Here is a 16,268-nt window from a genome sequence, read left to right as displayed (position 1 = left end):
AATGGTCCAAAGGTTGCCCCTCTCCTAAAATTAAGCATCTTTAGGGTAATATTTAGGATAGAAAGAAGGAGGGGGACAGGTTCTTTGTCAAAGGAAACCCAACCCAGCCCATGTCCAGTTAGCAATGGGAAACAAGGGTCAACTCAAGATAATACTCTTTGGTGACAATCCCAACAGCCCACCTTCCCAAGCACCCATGGGCCTTCGTCTGAACCCACAGCAAGGCTGCGCAGGTGCACCTGTACCTTTCGACGGCCTTGGGTTTGAAGGGTTGGAAGCGTGGCAGCTCACACAGCTGTGGAGAGGGCAGCGGAAACCTCGGCTCTCAAATACAGTCAGAGGGTATTTTCTCACACAAGCCTCGTGATAAAATTTTCCACACTGAGTTACCACACAGCGCTTAACATCTGTCTTGTTCTCTTTACACACAAAACATGAGTGAATCCCTAACAAACAGTTGAAGAAGGGGTGGAGAGAGAGGTGCAAAGAACAAGAATTAAATTGTAGTTCTGAGCCACTAAAATCAAGCAACTCCTCTTCAGAGGCAGCCATGTTGCTAAAACCTGGCCCTGTTTCCAACCTTGCTCACTAGTCCAAGCATTTTCCAGGAAAAAAACCCAGCCATCAAGGATTACCATGCTGCGATCTGAACTCCAGCGTCACCTGAAATACAGGAGAATCTTACTAGGCAGCCTGGCTGGGGAGGCGAGTCTAGCTGGCAAGAAGCTTGAAGGAAGGGGCTGCTATGAAAAGAGGCCTTTCCTCCTTGAGAGCAGCTGGCCAGTCACGGAGCAATCCCTTGTGATTCTGGGCAGACAGATGCTGCCAGCAGTGAGGTGCTGCTTTGGGACTGCCGTGGCCTGGGAGACTCTCCAGGTGTCTTCCTGACCCAGGAAGGTTTCTGACAAGAGCTGAGAGACTCCTTGGGCCCTGAGCATAGGCAGGAAGGGCCATGGCTGTGTAGCTGTCCTCTCATCATCCTCAGACACCAGACAATGCCAGGCGACACCTGATGCAGTAACGGGGAGGCAGAACAGCAGCACTGACAACTCAGGGCAAGCTTGGAGCTGTTCTTTCTGCTGAAACTGAAGCTCAAACTGATGCTGTGTCTTCATAAAGAACTCCACGTTCCTATGGACTTCAGTGTTCAGTGACCAACCAGGTTACCTGTACCCTTAATGCTGCACTGCCTGAGTGGTGGTGCTCTGTGGTGGCCTCCTCACACACAGGACAGGCTGAGGCCAGCCCATGGGATAAAGAGCCCATGACCTATCATCCCGCCACCCTGCCCACCACCTGATGTAAAGGTACCAAGGGGGCACATACGACTGAAATCAGAGCAAACCCTGCAGCCACTGAGAGGTGAGTACACCTGCCAGATGTGGGCTGCAGTCTCCCGAGAGGGCTGGATGATGGGGATGGGAAGGGAGCTTGTCTTCTGTGGGCGCCCCAGGGCAGGACTGTGTGCAGGGGGTTGCAGGAACAGGAGGCTGGCCAAGCTGCAGAGCTGCCCACCCATGGGAACTTGCCTGAGGCACACTCGCTGCAGGTGAACCTCCCTTCTGGCCTCCGGGAAAGCCCAAGACAGGCGAGGTGGAAAGCTCCACAGCAGGGTCCTTCACACAGCAGGAGGCTGCCTGGCTTCTCACACAGCTGCGGGGACAGAGCAGGCGGGTAAGCAGCGCCCAGCAGTCCCTTCCACACCTCTCTTACCACAAGGGAAGCCGACTGTTTCTGTCTCCAGTGGCAGAAAATCCCATTCTGCTACTCAAGGATATACAACCACATGCATGGGCAAATGTCTGGCCTGAACAGAAGGCACAAATTCAGCATCAGATGAAAACCAGATGGCTGCTACAGAAAGGGGCCAGTCCTCAGCAACAGCAAAGGAAACAACAGGATTACAACCTTGAAGGATACATCCAAGATATTTCAAACCAGATTTGAAAATCAACAGAAACCAAAGGCACCCTAATCTGGACGGCAGGTGCCACACTGACTGCAGGCAGCATTCACACTTCCTATGCATCGACTGCCTGGCATGGAACCTCCCACGCCACCTCCAGCTGACAGATGGGGCAGGACTGAAGCACAGAGAGTAGGTGGCGTGGTTGGGGTCCTGTGGGCACAACAGATCAAGTGATGGCCCCCTCAGCCCGCAGCCTGGCCTGTCCAGTGTGCATGTCATCAGTGAAGCTAAAACAGGCCTAGCACTTCACCTTTTGCGATAGGAACTCACTCTCTTTCTCTCTCTCTCTCTGTGTGTGTGTGTGTGTGTGTGTGTATGTGTATTACATGATGTATACACAAATCTCATCCTACATGTGAATTATGGATGTTAACGGAAGCAACTTAAATCCAGGATTCCACTGGCAGTCAGTCTGACCCCTTCAAAACAGAGATCAGTAAGTGATGATGAGACTGGGGAAGGGATCTGGAGGGAAGACAGAAGACACTACAAACTCGCTCTGTGTACCGGGGCCCCAGTCAGACACCAGCACAGATGCAGCGGAACTGCCTTCCCCTCACCTGGCACACGTATTCCTTTTTGGCTGTCACTCCTCGCTCAGACTTTTTGGATGAGACAGACACTTCAGTTTGTGTTTCGTCTGCACTTTCGTATGGGGACTCCGAGGGCTCGTCTCCTGGGCTGTCCGAGACCTGGAGATGAAGGAGGCGGATGACAGTTCACTAGTCACAGAACACAGTGGGTGGCTACGCCCTGCAGGCTCATCCTGCCAGCCCCACCACCCACCAGTCTTTCTCAGCACTGGTCCTGTTCTGCCAGTGATTTCACAGTGGAACCATCGGCAACCAGTTTTTGTGATAATATAATCCGTCAATTAGACAGTGTAGAAAATTCAAAAATGGACTTTATTCTACCCAGTATTTAGCATATATATGCATATAAAAGGCATATTCCTTAAAATGAAGGAAGTGTTATGAACATCCAGTTTGCTCTAATAGGTGAACTAAGACAGGCTTTGGGAACAAGAATCTTGACCCTTCTTACCGAGTCTGTTCAGGTTCTACTACCCTAAGGTGGGAGAAACATGCTAACACCAAACCAATGCGTGAAGGAACCATGGAGGAAGCAAGTGTCAGTGTAAGGCCTCATCAGGTGACCGTGCTGTCCAGCTGCTGCCGGGGCGGAGACCATGTGTCCTTTCAGAAGTATGTGCCTATTCAGGGGTGCGGAGTTGGGAGAGTCTTCTAGACTCACACCACAGGCTGACCATTCGGTTTCTCTTCTTCCTCCCATTGCCTATTTCTCCTGATATTTCACAGTTCACTTGTTCTCCCCACCAGAGAAGTGAGGTGGGCAAAGGCAAGGTAAAATCTGCCTACTTTATTCAGATCTGAGTCTAAGTAAAAGGCCTAGGATAAAGGCATGGAAGGACTCGCAGGTTTTATCTCTTCTGTCTCTGACTCTCCTTCATTTACTAGAAATCACTGAAGACCAGGCCGAAGCCTCACCCTCATGTACACAGCATTTCACCCTCACCTGATAAGCAACATCAATAAATGTTTCAATGAATAAACTAGAAAATCTTCTTGTCTGTCAAATCAAGTGTTTAAAAAATTTGTTTTTTATTTGATGTTAGGTAAGTAAGTGTTGAATACTGAATTTTGGAGATGAAACAGAGCAAAAGCATAAACTACATTTCCTGTACACCTTGATAATCACAAAAACAAGTAATTATGTTATCGATTTGCTGTTTGCCTATGAACACAAAATTAGAAATTGGAATTGGAATTGGGCCATATGGAAAAACAAAAGCCAACCCCACCAGGGAATCTGACCAATCCTGTAACCTCATCAACGAGCTTTTCCACATTTAGCTGACATTACAGAGAGCGGTGGAAGAAAAAATTAAAACAAACACAGAAGTGTTTGCTGACCTCATAGTAGTATTAGAGTGGGCTTTTTTTTTTTTCAAGACGGAGTCTTGCTCTGTCACCAGGCTGGAGTACAATGGCATGATCTCAGCTCATTGCAACCTCCGCCTCCTGGGTTCAAGCGATTCTCCTGCCTCAGTCTCCTGAGTAGCTGGGATTACAGGCACGCGCCACCATGCCCAGGTGGTTTTGTATTTTTAGTAGAGACGGGGTTTAACCATGTTGGCCAGGCTGATCTCGAACTCCTGACCTCATGATCCGCCCACCTCGGCCTTCCAAAGTGCTGGGATTACAGGTATTAGCCACTGCGCCCGGCCAGAGTGGGCTTTTCCCAAGGGCTTTCATCAGCTCTGACTGGCGACTGTGGGTGGTGACGGTGGGTGGTGACAGGTGAGAGCCGCTCTTCTCTAATCACTAGATATGTCTCCTGACGGTACAAAGTCTAAAGAAAATGCAGCCTCTTAGCCTTGATTTCCTCACCTTTTCAGGGAAGATGGACTAGCAGCATGAACGCTAATCAGAGCCGTGCATATGTTAAGGCTCTGTCACTGTGAGGCTGCTGGGAGGGCCCTGCGAGGGCCGCAGCTCACATCCTGCTCTTTAACACCCACAAAGGGCCACTTGACGTGCTCTGAGTTTAAACCCCAAATTTAACATGCCCATCAGATACGGACAGGGTCAGCAGTGGGGGCCTGAGCACCTCTGATATGAGACTGGAGGGGGCGCCAGGGGAGAACAGGCATCAGGAAGCAGTAGCCACACTGTCTGGGGCCCCACTTAGAGTCACCCACACAGTTGTCCAAGCTGACCCATCTGATGGGGGAACCAAGGCCAGGAGAAAGAGGCCTTCCCCATGGCTCAGGGGAGAGAGTCCCGGCGCTATCCACCAACCCATGCTCTTCCCTTAACGTGGTGGAACAAAAAGCTTTAAAAATGAGAGAAAAAAATGCATGGAGAGAAAGACAGAAAACACAAACCAGTCCTGGATCAGAGGAAGGAACAGCACCTTTTATTTAAGATTTACAGAAAAAGTTAGCACGTTTCCACTTGGAGAGATTTCCTAAATTAACAAAGTCTGTTTTGAGGAAATAAACACTGAATACATATTTTGAATGGAAATATATAAATGTTAACGACACACATGAGGCTCATTTCCTGACAGGGTCTGAGACCCACATACAGAATATCGACCTTACAATAGTACAGTCCATAACACAGATTGCAGAGATTCCGACTTTTTCCCACCACACCGCCTCCCAGCCACTGGACAGACAACTAGCCACAGTCGGGGAGGATCCAACGCTCTCGGCTCAGCAACCACCCGCAAGGAGAGCAAAGTACGAGGGCGTCCCACAGCGAGCCTTACTCCAGCCGCAGGCTCCACCTCCACGCATAGGTGACGTGACTCACTCGGAGAAGCCATTTGTGGAGGTGGCACATTCACCTGTACGGTCCCAACACAGTCCCAAATCTCAGTCTACAACATCTACAATCTATTCCATATCCAACGGGATGCATTTGGAAAGAGAACAGTGCAGGGACTGAGCGGACACAGATTCTGTCAAGAACTTTCCCGTTGCTTCCCGCATCCACCACAGCCATGCTGCAGCACTGAGCTCCGAGCAGCTTAGCTACTGACTTTTCAAAGTTTTCTTGAGTCTGAAAATACTTTCTCCACTCTCTACTCAGAATAAGATAGTACCAAGTTGCCTATTTGCCTTAGAAATACACTCCTTCAGGGCAGGGAATGCAGTCTCCTTGATCTATTACAGGGACTTTTCAAGATATTACCAAATATAATGGAACCTAGTGAACACATTCCAGCCAACTGCTAAAAGCACATGGCCCTTCAGGGTGACCTGTATGAGCCACAGTCAGATGCCACCTTCTGTGACTGCAAAGCAGTCCCCTACTCTTCAGAGTGGCGTCATACACATTGAGTTTTTAATTTTTTGACAAAACAAATCCCTTCACAACTTGAATACGACATCATTTTTGAAATACAATTACAGACCTTGAACAATAAATATTTCTATAAACTGACATAATTTTCATGTTGAAGTGATGCTTTTGTAAAGAAGGAAGTTGATGAGGAGTGCCTCCACAGTGTTTGCATTTACAAATGACAACAGCCCTGTGCTCAGCAGATTTAATGAGTTTGAAATGAAGACTAATCTCAAACAGGTCTTCCAAGTTAACAGAACAGTAAAATGTTAAAGTGGAATTAAAATAGGTTTAAAACAAGTCACTCATCATCTAAAATACTATAGTTCGTAATAATTTTTACTAAAATGACTCTCTAGGTTACACAGACTAGAACCTTCCTGGCTACCCCTAAATTCTAGGGTCAGGGCTGGGGGTGAGTTGCTAAGAACAGAGGAAGTCTCCATTCACACAGCACTGCTGCACGCCACCGTCGTCTTCTAACCTGCACAGGCTTTTGTATAGCCACACAGCACCAAGCAGGTGGCAGGAGGGACTAAGTGTCACCTGTGGCCAGAATGAGACCAGGCGGCTGCTGCTCCCAATTCGAGGCCTGCCCTTGTCAAAGGTAAAAAGAGTCTAAAATATCCTCTCAACCCAACTCTGTCCCACCGTGTCCTGAGCAGCGGCCATCCCACAGGGAGTGTGCTGGGAAGGCGCCTGGTCTGGTCAGCTACAGGCAGCAGGTTGTGTACTGTCTATGAAGGACTTGAGAACAATGACAAAACTGCGCACAATACACCTGCTTCCATAGGCACAGGTGCTGAGCAAACCCCCCGTCAGCCGGACCAGGACCCACACCCTACCTCAGTCATTTCTTAAAAATACTATATGCCTGGATGGTTAGCATGCTTCAAAATATTACCAGAGAGTTATATGCAAAAAGGCCAACAACTAGAGGTAGGCTAGGAAAAACCATAAATGTGGACCTAACATGTAACCATGGAGTTCAAAGGCATCTAGCCAACAAGATGAGGCCTGTTGGGCTGCTGGAGAGACACGCTGTTGTGACAATGTCCCAAAAGAAGCAGGTCCCTTGCTCATCCAGTACAGGAATCAGATGAATATAATACAGATAATTTTATACCTGCTAATTATAGTCAATTTTACATCACTGCCAGGTAAATTAGTGGTAATTTCTAATGTTCTAGGTAAACCAATAAAAATGGTACCCAAAGGGATCAAAATCAATTTCGTTGACCAAAAGTCTTAGAATATGAGTCAGCGTATTTCTTTTAAAATAAGCAGAACCCACTGGGCGCGGTGGCTCACGCCTGTAAAATCGGCACTTTGGGAGCCTGAGGTGGACGGATCACGAGGTCAGGAGTTCGAGACCAGCCTGGCCAATATGTCAAAACCTCATCTCTACTAAAAATACAAAAATTAGCTAGGCGTGGTGGCAGGCACCTATAGTCCCAGCTACTCAGGAGGCTGAGGCAGGAGAATCGCTTGAACCCGGGAGGCGGAGGTTGCAGTGAGCTGAGATCATGCCACTGTACTCCAATGTGGGCCACAGAGCGAGACTCTGTCTCAAAATAAATAAATAAATAAAATGAAATAAAATAAGCAAGACCCCCAAAATTCTAGAAGTTAACAAGAGGCCAGTAACAGCTTTGAGAGTATTTTGGGAAACCTTTTCTAATGATAGTTACTTCAATTTATCCAGCAAAAGACTATAATTTAGCTTTGTAATCTCAAAGACAAACCACAGGCGTTAGCAATTACTCTGTTTATAGATTTTTTAAAACGATGAACCTATTGATTTTAAAAGCATAAAATGCTACAATTTCACACTAGGTCAAAAGGGCTCTCACCTGGTCTGTGTACAAAAGTCTACCTGACCAGAGGAACCTTTGAAATGAATTAACAATTTAGAAGGGCTAGATATGTTAGAGAAGTGAGTTATGTTATAAGTCAAATGAAAAAGAAATAAAGCAAGCTTGCCAAAGTCATAACAATCTTATTTTTCCTCTACCGCTATAGGCAGGAGCCTCTCCGGTGAGGGGAATCTGTAGCTTTACAGCCCTCTGGGCACGTCTCAGGCCCAGACAAAGCAACTGACATTAGCCATCAGAGGAGCCCTGGCCAAGGCAACTCTTTCCACTCAACTGAATCAAACAAGCCAAGGACTCTTCCCTCATCTGGAAATGCTTATCCTGGCTTCCATGCCAGGACACAAAGGAGGACAGAAGCACAACTGGCAGCCCTGCCAGCACAGGTGCCACCTACTCACATCAGGCATCTGGCAAGAGCCTCTCAGGGGCACTTCATTATCATCTTAATTTTACATACATCCACAGGCACTGTTTTTTTGGTTTTAGAACTAGATGCTAATTTATCATCTTAGTTTTCTTTTTTAAATATCTCTGTGACAGACTCAGCACTTGTTCTGCCAGCCTCACACGCATTTCCGGGCACAAACCTTGGGCATGCAAGACCAAGGCCAGGACCAGGTCAGCACAGAAGCGGCAAGCTTGTTCCCAACAGCATGGCTCTCATACAGCATCCTCCCTCCTTTCCTCTGGTGGGCTCAGCCGTTGACATCCCCAGCTACATGAACCTCTCCAAATGGCCATCTCTTCACCCCTACCCCCTTCTTCCTCAGTCCCTGGGCACCCCATTCTAAATCTCCCTAGGCTTCTGCGTGAACTACTTAAACAAAAATCACAAAATCAGGTCCCCCTAGACCTGTGGGGACCTCTCGGAGATCCTCTAAGCACCACTCCACCCACCCGAGAGGCAACAGGGGGACAGAGGAGCCCCCATCTCCCATCTAAGGACTCCACACATCACACACAGTCACCCTCTGCCTTTTACCATATGAGAGGCTGTGTGTCATGAAACCTCACTTACATTTCCTACTGGTTTTAGGAACCTTCTCTTAAGAACACTAGAGTTGTTTCCAGTTGGGAGATACAGGTGTTAAGAGATACACTGTATACTAAAGACAGCACCAAGATGCAACTACACCTAGAGTCAGAATGATTGAAAAAACACAATTAATTGTTGCATGAACACTGAAGAAAGGCCCAAAGATGAATTGAGAGCAGGTGGGGCAATGTCAGAAGCAGATACTAAAAGGCTTGATGGGCCAATAGCTCTCATATCAGTCTTAGAAAAACATTGCAGGATTTCCATTGCGAAGACGTACACTCCCTCAAGATGCTACCTATTACAATGGTGTACTTTCACTTTTAGAAAAGCTACAATCTAAGCTTCTATATATTCTGACAAGTTTTCACCTCTTGTGAATGCCTCAAGTTTTATGCTAGAGAGCCACCTCCCCTTGCCAGGTACTGACATGGTGTGTGGAAGATGGTCTGAAGTGAGTCAAATGAGACTAAAATGGTTCCATGTATGTCAACCAAAATTCATCTCAACAACCAGCAATTCAAATGTCTTAAGGCTAGAATATACCATTGTTATTTTGAGGTTTTTATGAAATGAAGGAATTCATGTTGAATTAGTAGCATAATGAATTTCTGTACTCTTGGCCAGCCACTGGTCCTCCCTAAGTTCTTTTAAGCAACAGCCCTTTCCCCCACCTCCTTCAGGAAGCCAGGAGATGGCCCTTTCGGAAAACTCTGCTCCTCTATGATGAGCCCACTCCTGGCATCTGAAGTGAGACAATGCTGCCACATGTGGGACTGCCTCTCTCACTGCAGAGTGCTGAGTTCACTTGCCCCTGCCCACCTTCCCAGTGTCCCCAGGGAACAATGTCACCCCTAGCTGAAAAACACTGTCATTCCCATCCACATTCCCCCATATGTCCCTGGGTATTTAGCTGATGCCAATGTCATGCTCCTCTCTGGACACCACTGGGTCACTGGGAGGGTTTCACCTTCTCCATTATAGAGAGGGAGCTCCTATGCTTTGGCTGACTTCTAATGCGTCTATTGCTTATGGGCTAGCTGGCTGGCTACCCACTGAAAATTCATCATGCTGTAATTTCAAACGAAGTCCCTTAATTTTCGCCAAAAGCCTTTCAGGGTAGAGTCTTTACTTTGGGTGACTGCTTCTTGAACCAGCGCCATTTTTTTTTTCCACATCTTTAAATTTAGTGATTTTTTTTTTTTTTTGAGAATTTTAATTTTACTCTTGAGTTTTTTCCATCTCCTTTGGAGGCACATAGCTTAGATTGCTCCCAGGCCATCTTTGGGGATACATATCCTGCAACATTTGAGCAGAGCCAATAGAGCAACCCAACCAGCCCTCAGCCACACAGTCCAGGACCCTAAAGCGCCACACACAGATCCAGTGTTCTGCCACTTCTAGGTTTATTTCATCCTCACATGTATAATGCAGTCAAGAGGACCACTTTTCATGCCAAAGCAAAATGTATACTTCTGGATAAAAATAGAGTGATGGTGATTTTATCACTTTTATTATTATAACCATTACTGTCACAATACCAAACCACGGAGTCCTGGCCAGGCACCCTAAGTGTCTTACATGCGTTACATTACTTAATGGTTTACAACAAAAGTATTAGTCAGAAACGTTCATTAAAGATAAGACACAGCCAAAGAATCTGCTGGGAATGAACTGTGGGCCACTCACATGGCACTGTGAACACACACCTTCTGCTTCTACGAGCTGAAGGGCAAGTAAGCCTTTTCCTCGTCATGCAAAAATGCAGACACCTGGGGCAGGACACGAGGCTGCTCCCCAAGATTAAGACATTGAAACATGAGGGCTGATGCTCTACAGAAGCAAATGATGCAGCAGTTGGTGTAAATAACCTGATTACAGTATCTCCTCGGTCCGGGACCTTGGATCAAAAGAGTTAAATGGTTCACAATGATACTGTAAATGGCATTTTTTCCTAAAAATTTACTGTATCTAATGTCATAATAAAACTGTTTAGTAAAAAAAGATAGAATCAAAACTCTTCTGCCTGTTATGTTGGAAATTAATGTAATATCTACAATACTGAACATATCTCATTGGCAATGAGAACAGCTGATGAGGACTCCTCCTAATGTGTGCTGTTTGTTTCTGAAGGTACCGACACTGACACTTTCCACAAAAATCCAGTGAGTTACAAACTAGAGGAGAAGCAACTCTAACAGGGCCACCCCTTCCGTGCAAGACGCTGCAGTTCTGGACAGTCCCTGACTGAAGGTCCTGCCTTTAAACTTGAAATCTACATTGACCACTGGAATATGAACGTGTTTCTATTATGAGATGAATGTGATTGATTAAATGGCCTTGATTAGGTATCTTACCTTGGTCTTAAAATTTGTTATCTGTTTTCTTCATTGTATGTGTTTATTAATACCAGTAAAAACAGATTATCACACATCTTCCATAAAATGATTGTGATAGAAATGTCACTGAGTGTGTACGATGATACACCACCTGCAGCAGCATCCTGGAATATTACATCATTCTAAGTGCAGTACAGGGCAGCTGGGTTCAAATCCAACTTGACTGGTGTGGGCTCCCACAAAAGCTGTTACCAGTGAAGGCGAAAAAAATAAGAATTTGCTCTACTAAAGGAATAAAAAATGAAGTTACAAAACACTTAAATCACATTAATTCCTTCACAGGCCTTTGTCATGCAAGTGTGTAATTTTAATCTATTCTCTTCCTCGGGGTGATGTAGTACCGTGTAATAATTACTCCAATAAAAATTTTATTTGTCACATATACCTTTTTCAGAAGACTTTAAACCACAACATGACCTAACACGTTTTGAAATACCAACCCTCTGAAAGTACCTTATTTCAATCAAATGTGATGAAAGGGAGTAAATACAAACATGCAAAGGAGGTGTGACCCAAACGGGGGTGTGTCAGTGTGACTCTCAAACAGCAATCTTCACGGTCACCTAACTCGTATCAGAATCAGGCCTAACAGTAGACAGGGTATTTTTTATAACACTACACTTTGCCTCATATGCTAGCAGGCATTCAGCATTGGTAACATTACAAACATTTACTGTAGTTCAGTCGTGTTAATACATAATAGACAAGTTTATTTGTTCACCTAAAGTTGCTTTAACAGCATAATTCTATAAAAATGAACGCTAATGGAAGATTTATCTAAGCCATACAAAAGTAGCTTAATGGAAAAGGTCTAGTAATTTAAATGTGTTCAAATAAGGAACATGATGCACACTATGGGATCTATGCATCACCTTCAAAATGTAGGAAGGTATATTAATTTCACATATGTATTATATAAATGTATTTAACAATCTATCAACTTCTGACATTCTAAAGAATTAAAAATTAAATCTAATGATTATAAAATGCCTCATCTAAGTTTTCTCAAGGTCAGAACAACTGCCTAGGCCAGGGAGACTGAGCTCCACTGACTCGGGCAGGTCTCAACCCCTGCTACACTGGCCTCATGCATGACTAAATCAAAGCCTCCGATAAATGTGACATAGGATCAGGAATAACAGACAAGACTTCAGCATGTTCTCACCATGTTCTCTCTATTGTACCTGACAGCAGTACTACGTGACAACTCAAGCATAAACTGGACCAAAATTATGATAACAGAACAACTCATTAAAAACTCTTTAAAGCAAAAATCTCAACTTAAGTGAGAAATGTTTAATATTCTTCTTTGGAACTTTAAACAACCTTTCATTTAATTTTCTAGGATTTTAACCTGAACTTGGACAAGAAAGAAAGGAAAAAGGAAAAATAATTTGTATAAAATTTGCCTTTTCATATTTCAGTAAGCTCCTAAATGTTTCAGTAAATAATTCTTACTGCAATTTCTCAAGTGTGTCCAAACATAACAAATGCCTAGTTACCTACACGTATCAAGCTGTAAACCAGCCCCAGTCCCACCATCCATGAGCAGGTCTTGACCACTACCGAGTTGGTTTGAGTTACTGCAGAAAATCCCACTTGGAGAAATAGTCGCTATCTGCAACATCACTGAAGATTCAGGGTGGCAAGTCGCAGAGCTCTCTGAGCCCTCACAGGTTGCCCAGATCCCTGACCTTCCTGCATGAAAGCCCACCCTTCTCCAATGAGTGGAAACAACTGAGGCATATCCCTCCTGGGGACCATAGCAGAGACCTGGTCAGAAGTGCTGCCTGTCCATCCCTTGCCTCACTACCCTGTTGTTCCAAAAAGGCCCCCAGTTATCATCTCCTCTTAAATATGACAAAAACAGGACTCATGTCTACAATGAGAAAAACAGCATCACAGAGAACCAAATAACAAGAAATTAAAACTCCAAAGATCTAAGAAGGTAAGCCCTAAAAATCAGGAAACCAAAACTACCTCTGAACAAAAAAGTGTCACACCTACATCCTGTGGCTATTTGTTTCATTTTTGGCAACAGCAAAAAAGTTAGGTTTGATAATGAAGTCTAGGTGTCGTGTTATAATGATGGCAGGCAGCCATCATATATTCTGCAAGTCCAGAACACAGGAGTCATATTACAATGGTAGTTCTGACTCACCTCAACACTCAAGTAACTGAAAATGTGCCAGAATTTAAAGGACCAAAGTCATGAAATGGATGAAAACAAAGAAATCTTTGGCTTCCTCCATGAGCCTAGGTCTGGAAGCAACAGGAATCAGGTGTGGTGTGTGAGTCGCCCTCCACCCCACCCAGTATGTCAGCTCAACTGACACTGTGTCCTGTCAGAACCAACACAGACTTACTTCCATGTGAACTCTTACAGTGTGAGGGCTACACAGAACAAAACATTCTTAAGACAGATTTTAAGAACTATGAAACTGCATTAAGACTGAAGTATATCTGTATAGGTACACACTGTGTGTGTGTGTATAAAAAGTGCTCAAATAAACTAACATAGTGCACTGTTTGTCCATTTCATGAATCTGAGATAGCCAAGAGGCCCTAAAGCACCTGCCCTGGCGGTGGGCACCAATGCTGTGCTTATGAAGTCTGAGCGTTACTCACACTGCAGCGTGGGCAGCTAAATGGCCTTCATACCAATGCCATGGTTATCATTATTATTATTATTTTACCTCATTCTCAGTTAAGGATGCAGAAGGAGATGAACTTTTGCTAAACCCAAGAGCTGAAGATGCTGCCGTGGAAGCCCGATTTCGCTTCTTCAGTGGTTTGCATGCATCAGACAGATTTTTCGTTGCTGTAAAATAATTTTGGTTTGTAAAGTTTCAAATCATAAATCCTCAATCTTTTTACTGCTTTAAAATTACCCCTCAAATAATTGAAGTTCTAAAGATGAATCTTCTGAGTTCCTTTGTCCTTCTGGCTTAACTTATCATGGGAAAATCTGAACATAAACAAAAGCAGACAAACTGTACAATGAACCCCATGTCCTTGCTACCTGGCCCCAAAAAAACATCAACCTGGGGCCAGCATGGCTCCATCCACACCTGGTTCCATGTCCCCCTGCCAGATTATTCTGAAGCAAATCCAAGACATATCATTTCATCCATAAAAAGTTTAGCACAAATCTCTAAACATAAAGTCTTACATGTAACCACAATACCACTCTCATACTTAAAAGTAACAATGCTCTTATATCATCAGTCAGTGTTCAAATGTCCAATTGCTCACAAATTTTTTTTTTCTAAAAGAGTCTGTTTAACTGATGTTTAAAAACCAGTCGAGCACCTCATGCAAAACAAGAAAAACAGAGCCATTTCCAATCTCCACTCACTCTCCTCCCCCAGGGTTTTGTTTTCCTTTCTAATTAAGAGTTGGAGAAAGTATGACTTCTTCAATAAGGGAGCAAACAGATATTTCAAAAAGATAACTAAAAGGTAAAAGGAAGTATGACTTCCCCTCTTATTGTTTTTAAAGTTATTAGTTTCTTTATCATGTGAAATATAAATAACGAGTCCTAACAGTGAACTTACATACACAGAGGGTCAGGGTACTAAAGGGTGACAGAATCTACAGTAGCAACTGGCACCATCAAGAAAGAAACCTGAAAACTTCTGGTTGAAACCACTTTTCTAGTAAAATTTTAAATTGAAAATAATAGAGCCAAGTAAAAAGTAACTTCAATAAAATTTAGCCAAATACTTCAAAACAACATACACATTAAAACAGTTTATTTTTCAACTGCGGAAGAACCTCCTTTCCTTTTTATTTGGTCCTAGCTAATTGTGGATCCCTCCCCTGCCCTGTTCCCCATCACCAGTCCCAGCCTTCCCCTTTCACACTCTCAGCCCACCCACCCAGCCCAGCCTGAGCACCCAGAAGCCAAGAAGGAAGGGGCGCTGACCACATTACCTGCCTGGCTCTTGAGCGAGGAGGCTGCCTCCATGGCCTTGTAAGAGCTTGTTCTGGCCGTTTTGTCAGTGATTGTGTCTCTCTATTATTTAAAAAAAAAAAAAAAAAAAAAAGAAAAAAGAAAAAAAAGAAAAGAAAAAAAGAAAAAGAACAACAAAAGGAAAAGAAAGGAAAAAAAAATCTCCTCATGTGAATGAACACAGGTTGCTGAAAAGTTTCGTGGCAGAAACTCCTTCCTTTGGAAATGTGTTCCGCACACACAAGTCATCCGTGGTTGCCCAATTTCAGACATTTTTTCACAATCTGGACTGATTCTTTCTTCGCACCTCCCGCTCTCGCATCTGTCAGGAGGGCGAGGTGGGCGGGGCCACGCCAAGACCTGCTGCAGTCATGTGGTTAAGATACCTGATACGAGTTGTATTCAACATGCACCTAGACTCTCCACTGAACCCAAAGCAGAGCATGAACATGGGAAAAAAATCGATCCTTCTATTCAAGAGGCACCCAATCAAGTTAGACTCAGCCCTACTAAGTCAGGGCCAATATTACTAGTACACTACACTGAGGATTTCCAGTTTTTAGACAAACTCCAGATACACCTAATATACAACGATCATCAGTAAAATATGTCACAAGTGAGAAAAGCAAAAAAAAAAAAAAAAAAAGAGAGAGAGAGAGAGAGAGAGATAAAGATAAGGGATCATGAAGCTTTTATTAAGGGCTGAGAGTCCGAAGGGCGTGGCTGAAAATGCCCTGTCCCCACAGCACTAGAGCAGCGCTGCCCAGGGGAGGCTTGCCACCCCAGGAGGCAGACTCCCTGCACTCATACCCAGTCTCACTCATCTGCCTGGAACCAGGGCTGGTGAGACAGGATGCAGTGGGGTGGGACGCAGAGGATCATGGACAAGGTGAAAGGTGAATGCCCAGCATGTCAGAAGTGTTCAATGCACACTGGGAGTCATATGTGATATGGCTCAGGTTTACAAAAACCAGATCCAAGGAGACACCACTACTTTTATCATGTGCTATCATCTCCTGAGATAAGAGCTAATAAAACATTACCAGCCACTTAATGTAAATTTGATATTTTGAGTGTCCAGGGTCACACATTTTTTTAGGTATATCGTTTACACAAATATTTCAAAGCAACCAGTTTCAGTATGATTGCCAGCAAAGGGC

At 44.5% G+C, this 16,268-nt stretch overlaps 1 protein-coding gene across 7 annotated transcripts in view; it reads right to left on the bottom strand.

The window, feature by feature from the left end:
- Positions 1-16,268, bottom strand: part of NSD2 (nuclear receptor binding SET domain protein 2) — a 100,043-nt gene that overhangs the window by 26,187 nt on the left and 57,588 nt on the right. For 5 of the 7 annotated variants that reach the window (XM_032253938.1, XM_032253939.1, XM_032253941.1 and 2 more), the window contains 5 exons: positions 15,090-15,171; positions 13,850-13,974; positions 2,530-2,661; positions 1,530-1,653; positions 246-446 (listed from right to left, as the gene is read on the bottom strand). In XM_032253938.1, the coding sequence (XP_032109829.1) occupies positions 246-446; positions 1,530-1,653; positions 2,530-2,661; positions 13,850-13,974; positions 15,090-15,171 (664 nt within the window). Of the gene's footprint in view, positions 1-245; positions 447-1,529; positions 1,654-2,529; positions 2,662-4,887; positions 11,339-13,849; positions 13,975-15,089; positions 15,172-16,268 lie in introns of those variants that run through there. The other 2 variants (XM_032253942.1, XM_032253945.1) reach the window with 2 other exon arrangements.

Source organism: Sapajus apella, unplaced genomic scaffold, assembly GCF_009761245.1.
Source record: "Sapajus apella isolate SASKATOON/1434 unplaced genomic scaffold, GSC_monkey_1.0 scaffold85, whole genome shotgun sequence".
Classification (NCBI taxonomy): Eukaryota; Metazoa; Chordata; class Mammalia; order Primates; family Cebidae; genus Sapajus; species Sapajus apella.
The sequence above is the reverse complement of the archived record's forward strand: the minus strand, read 5'-3'. Positions and strand labels throughout refer to the sequence as shown.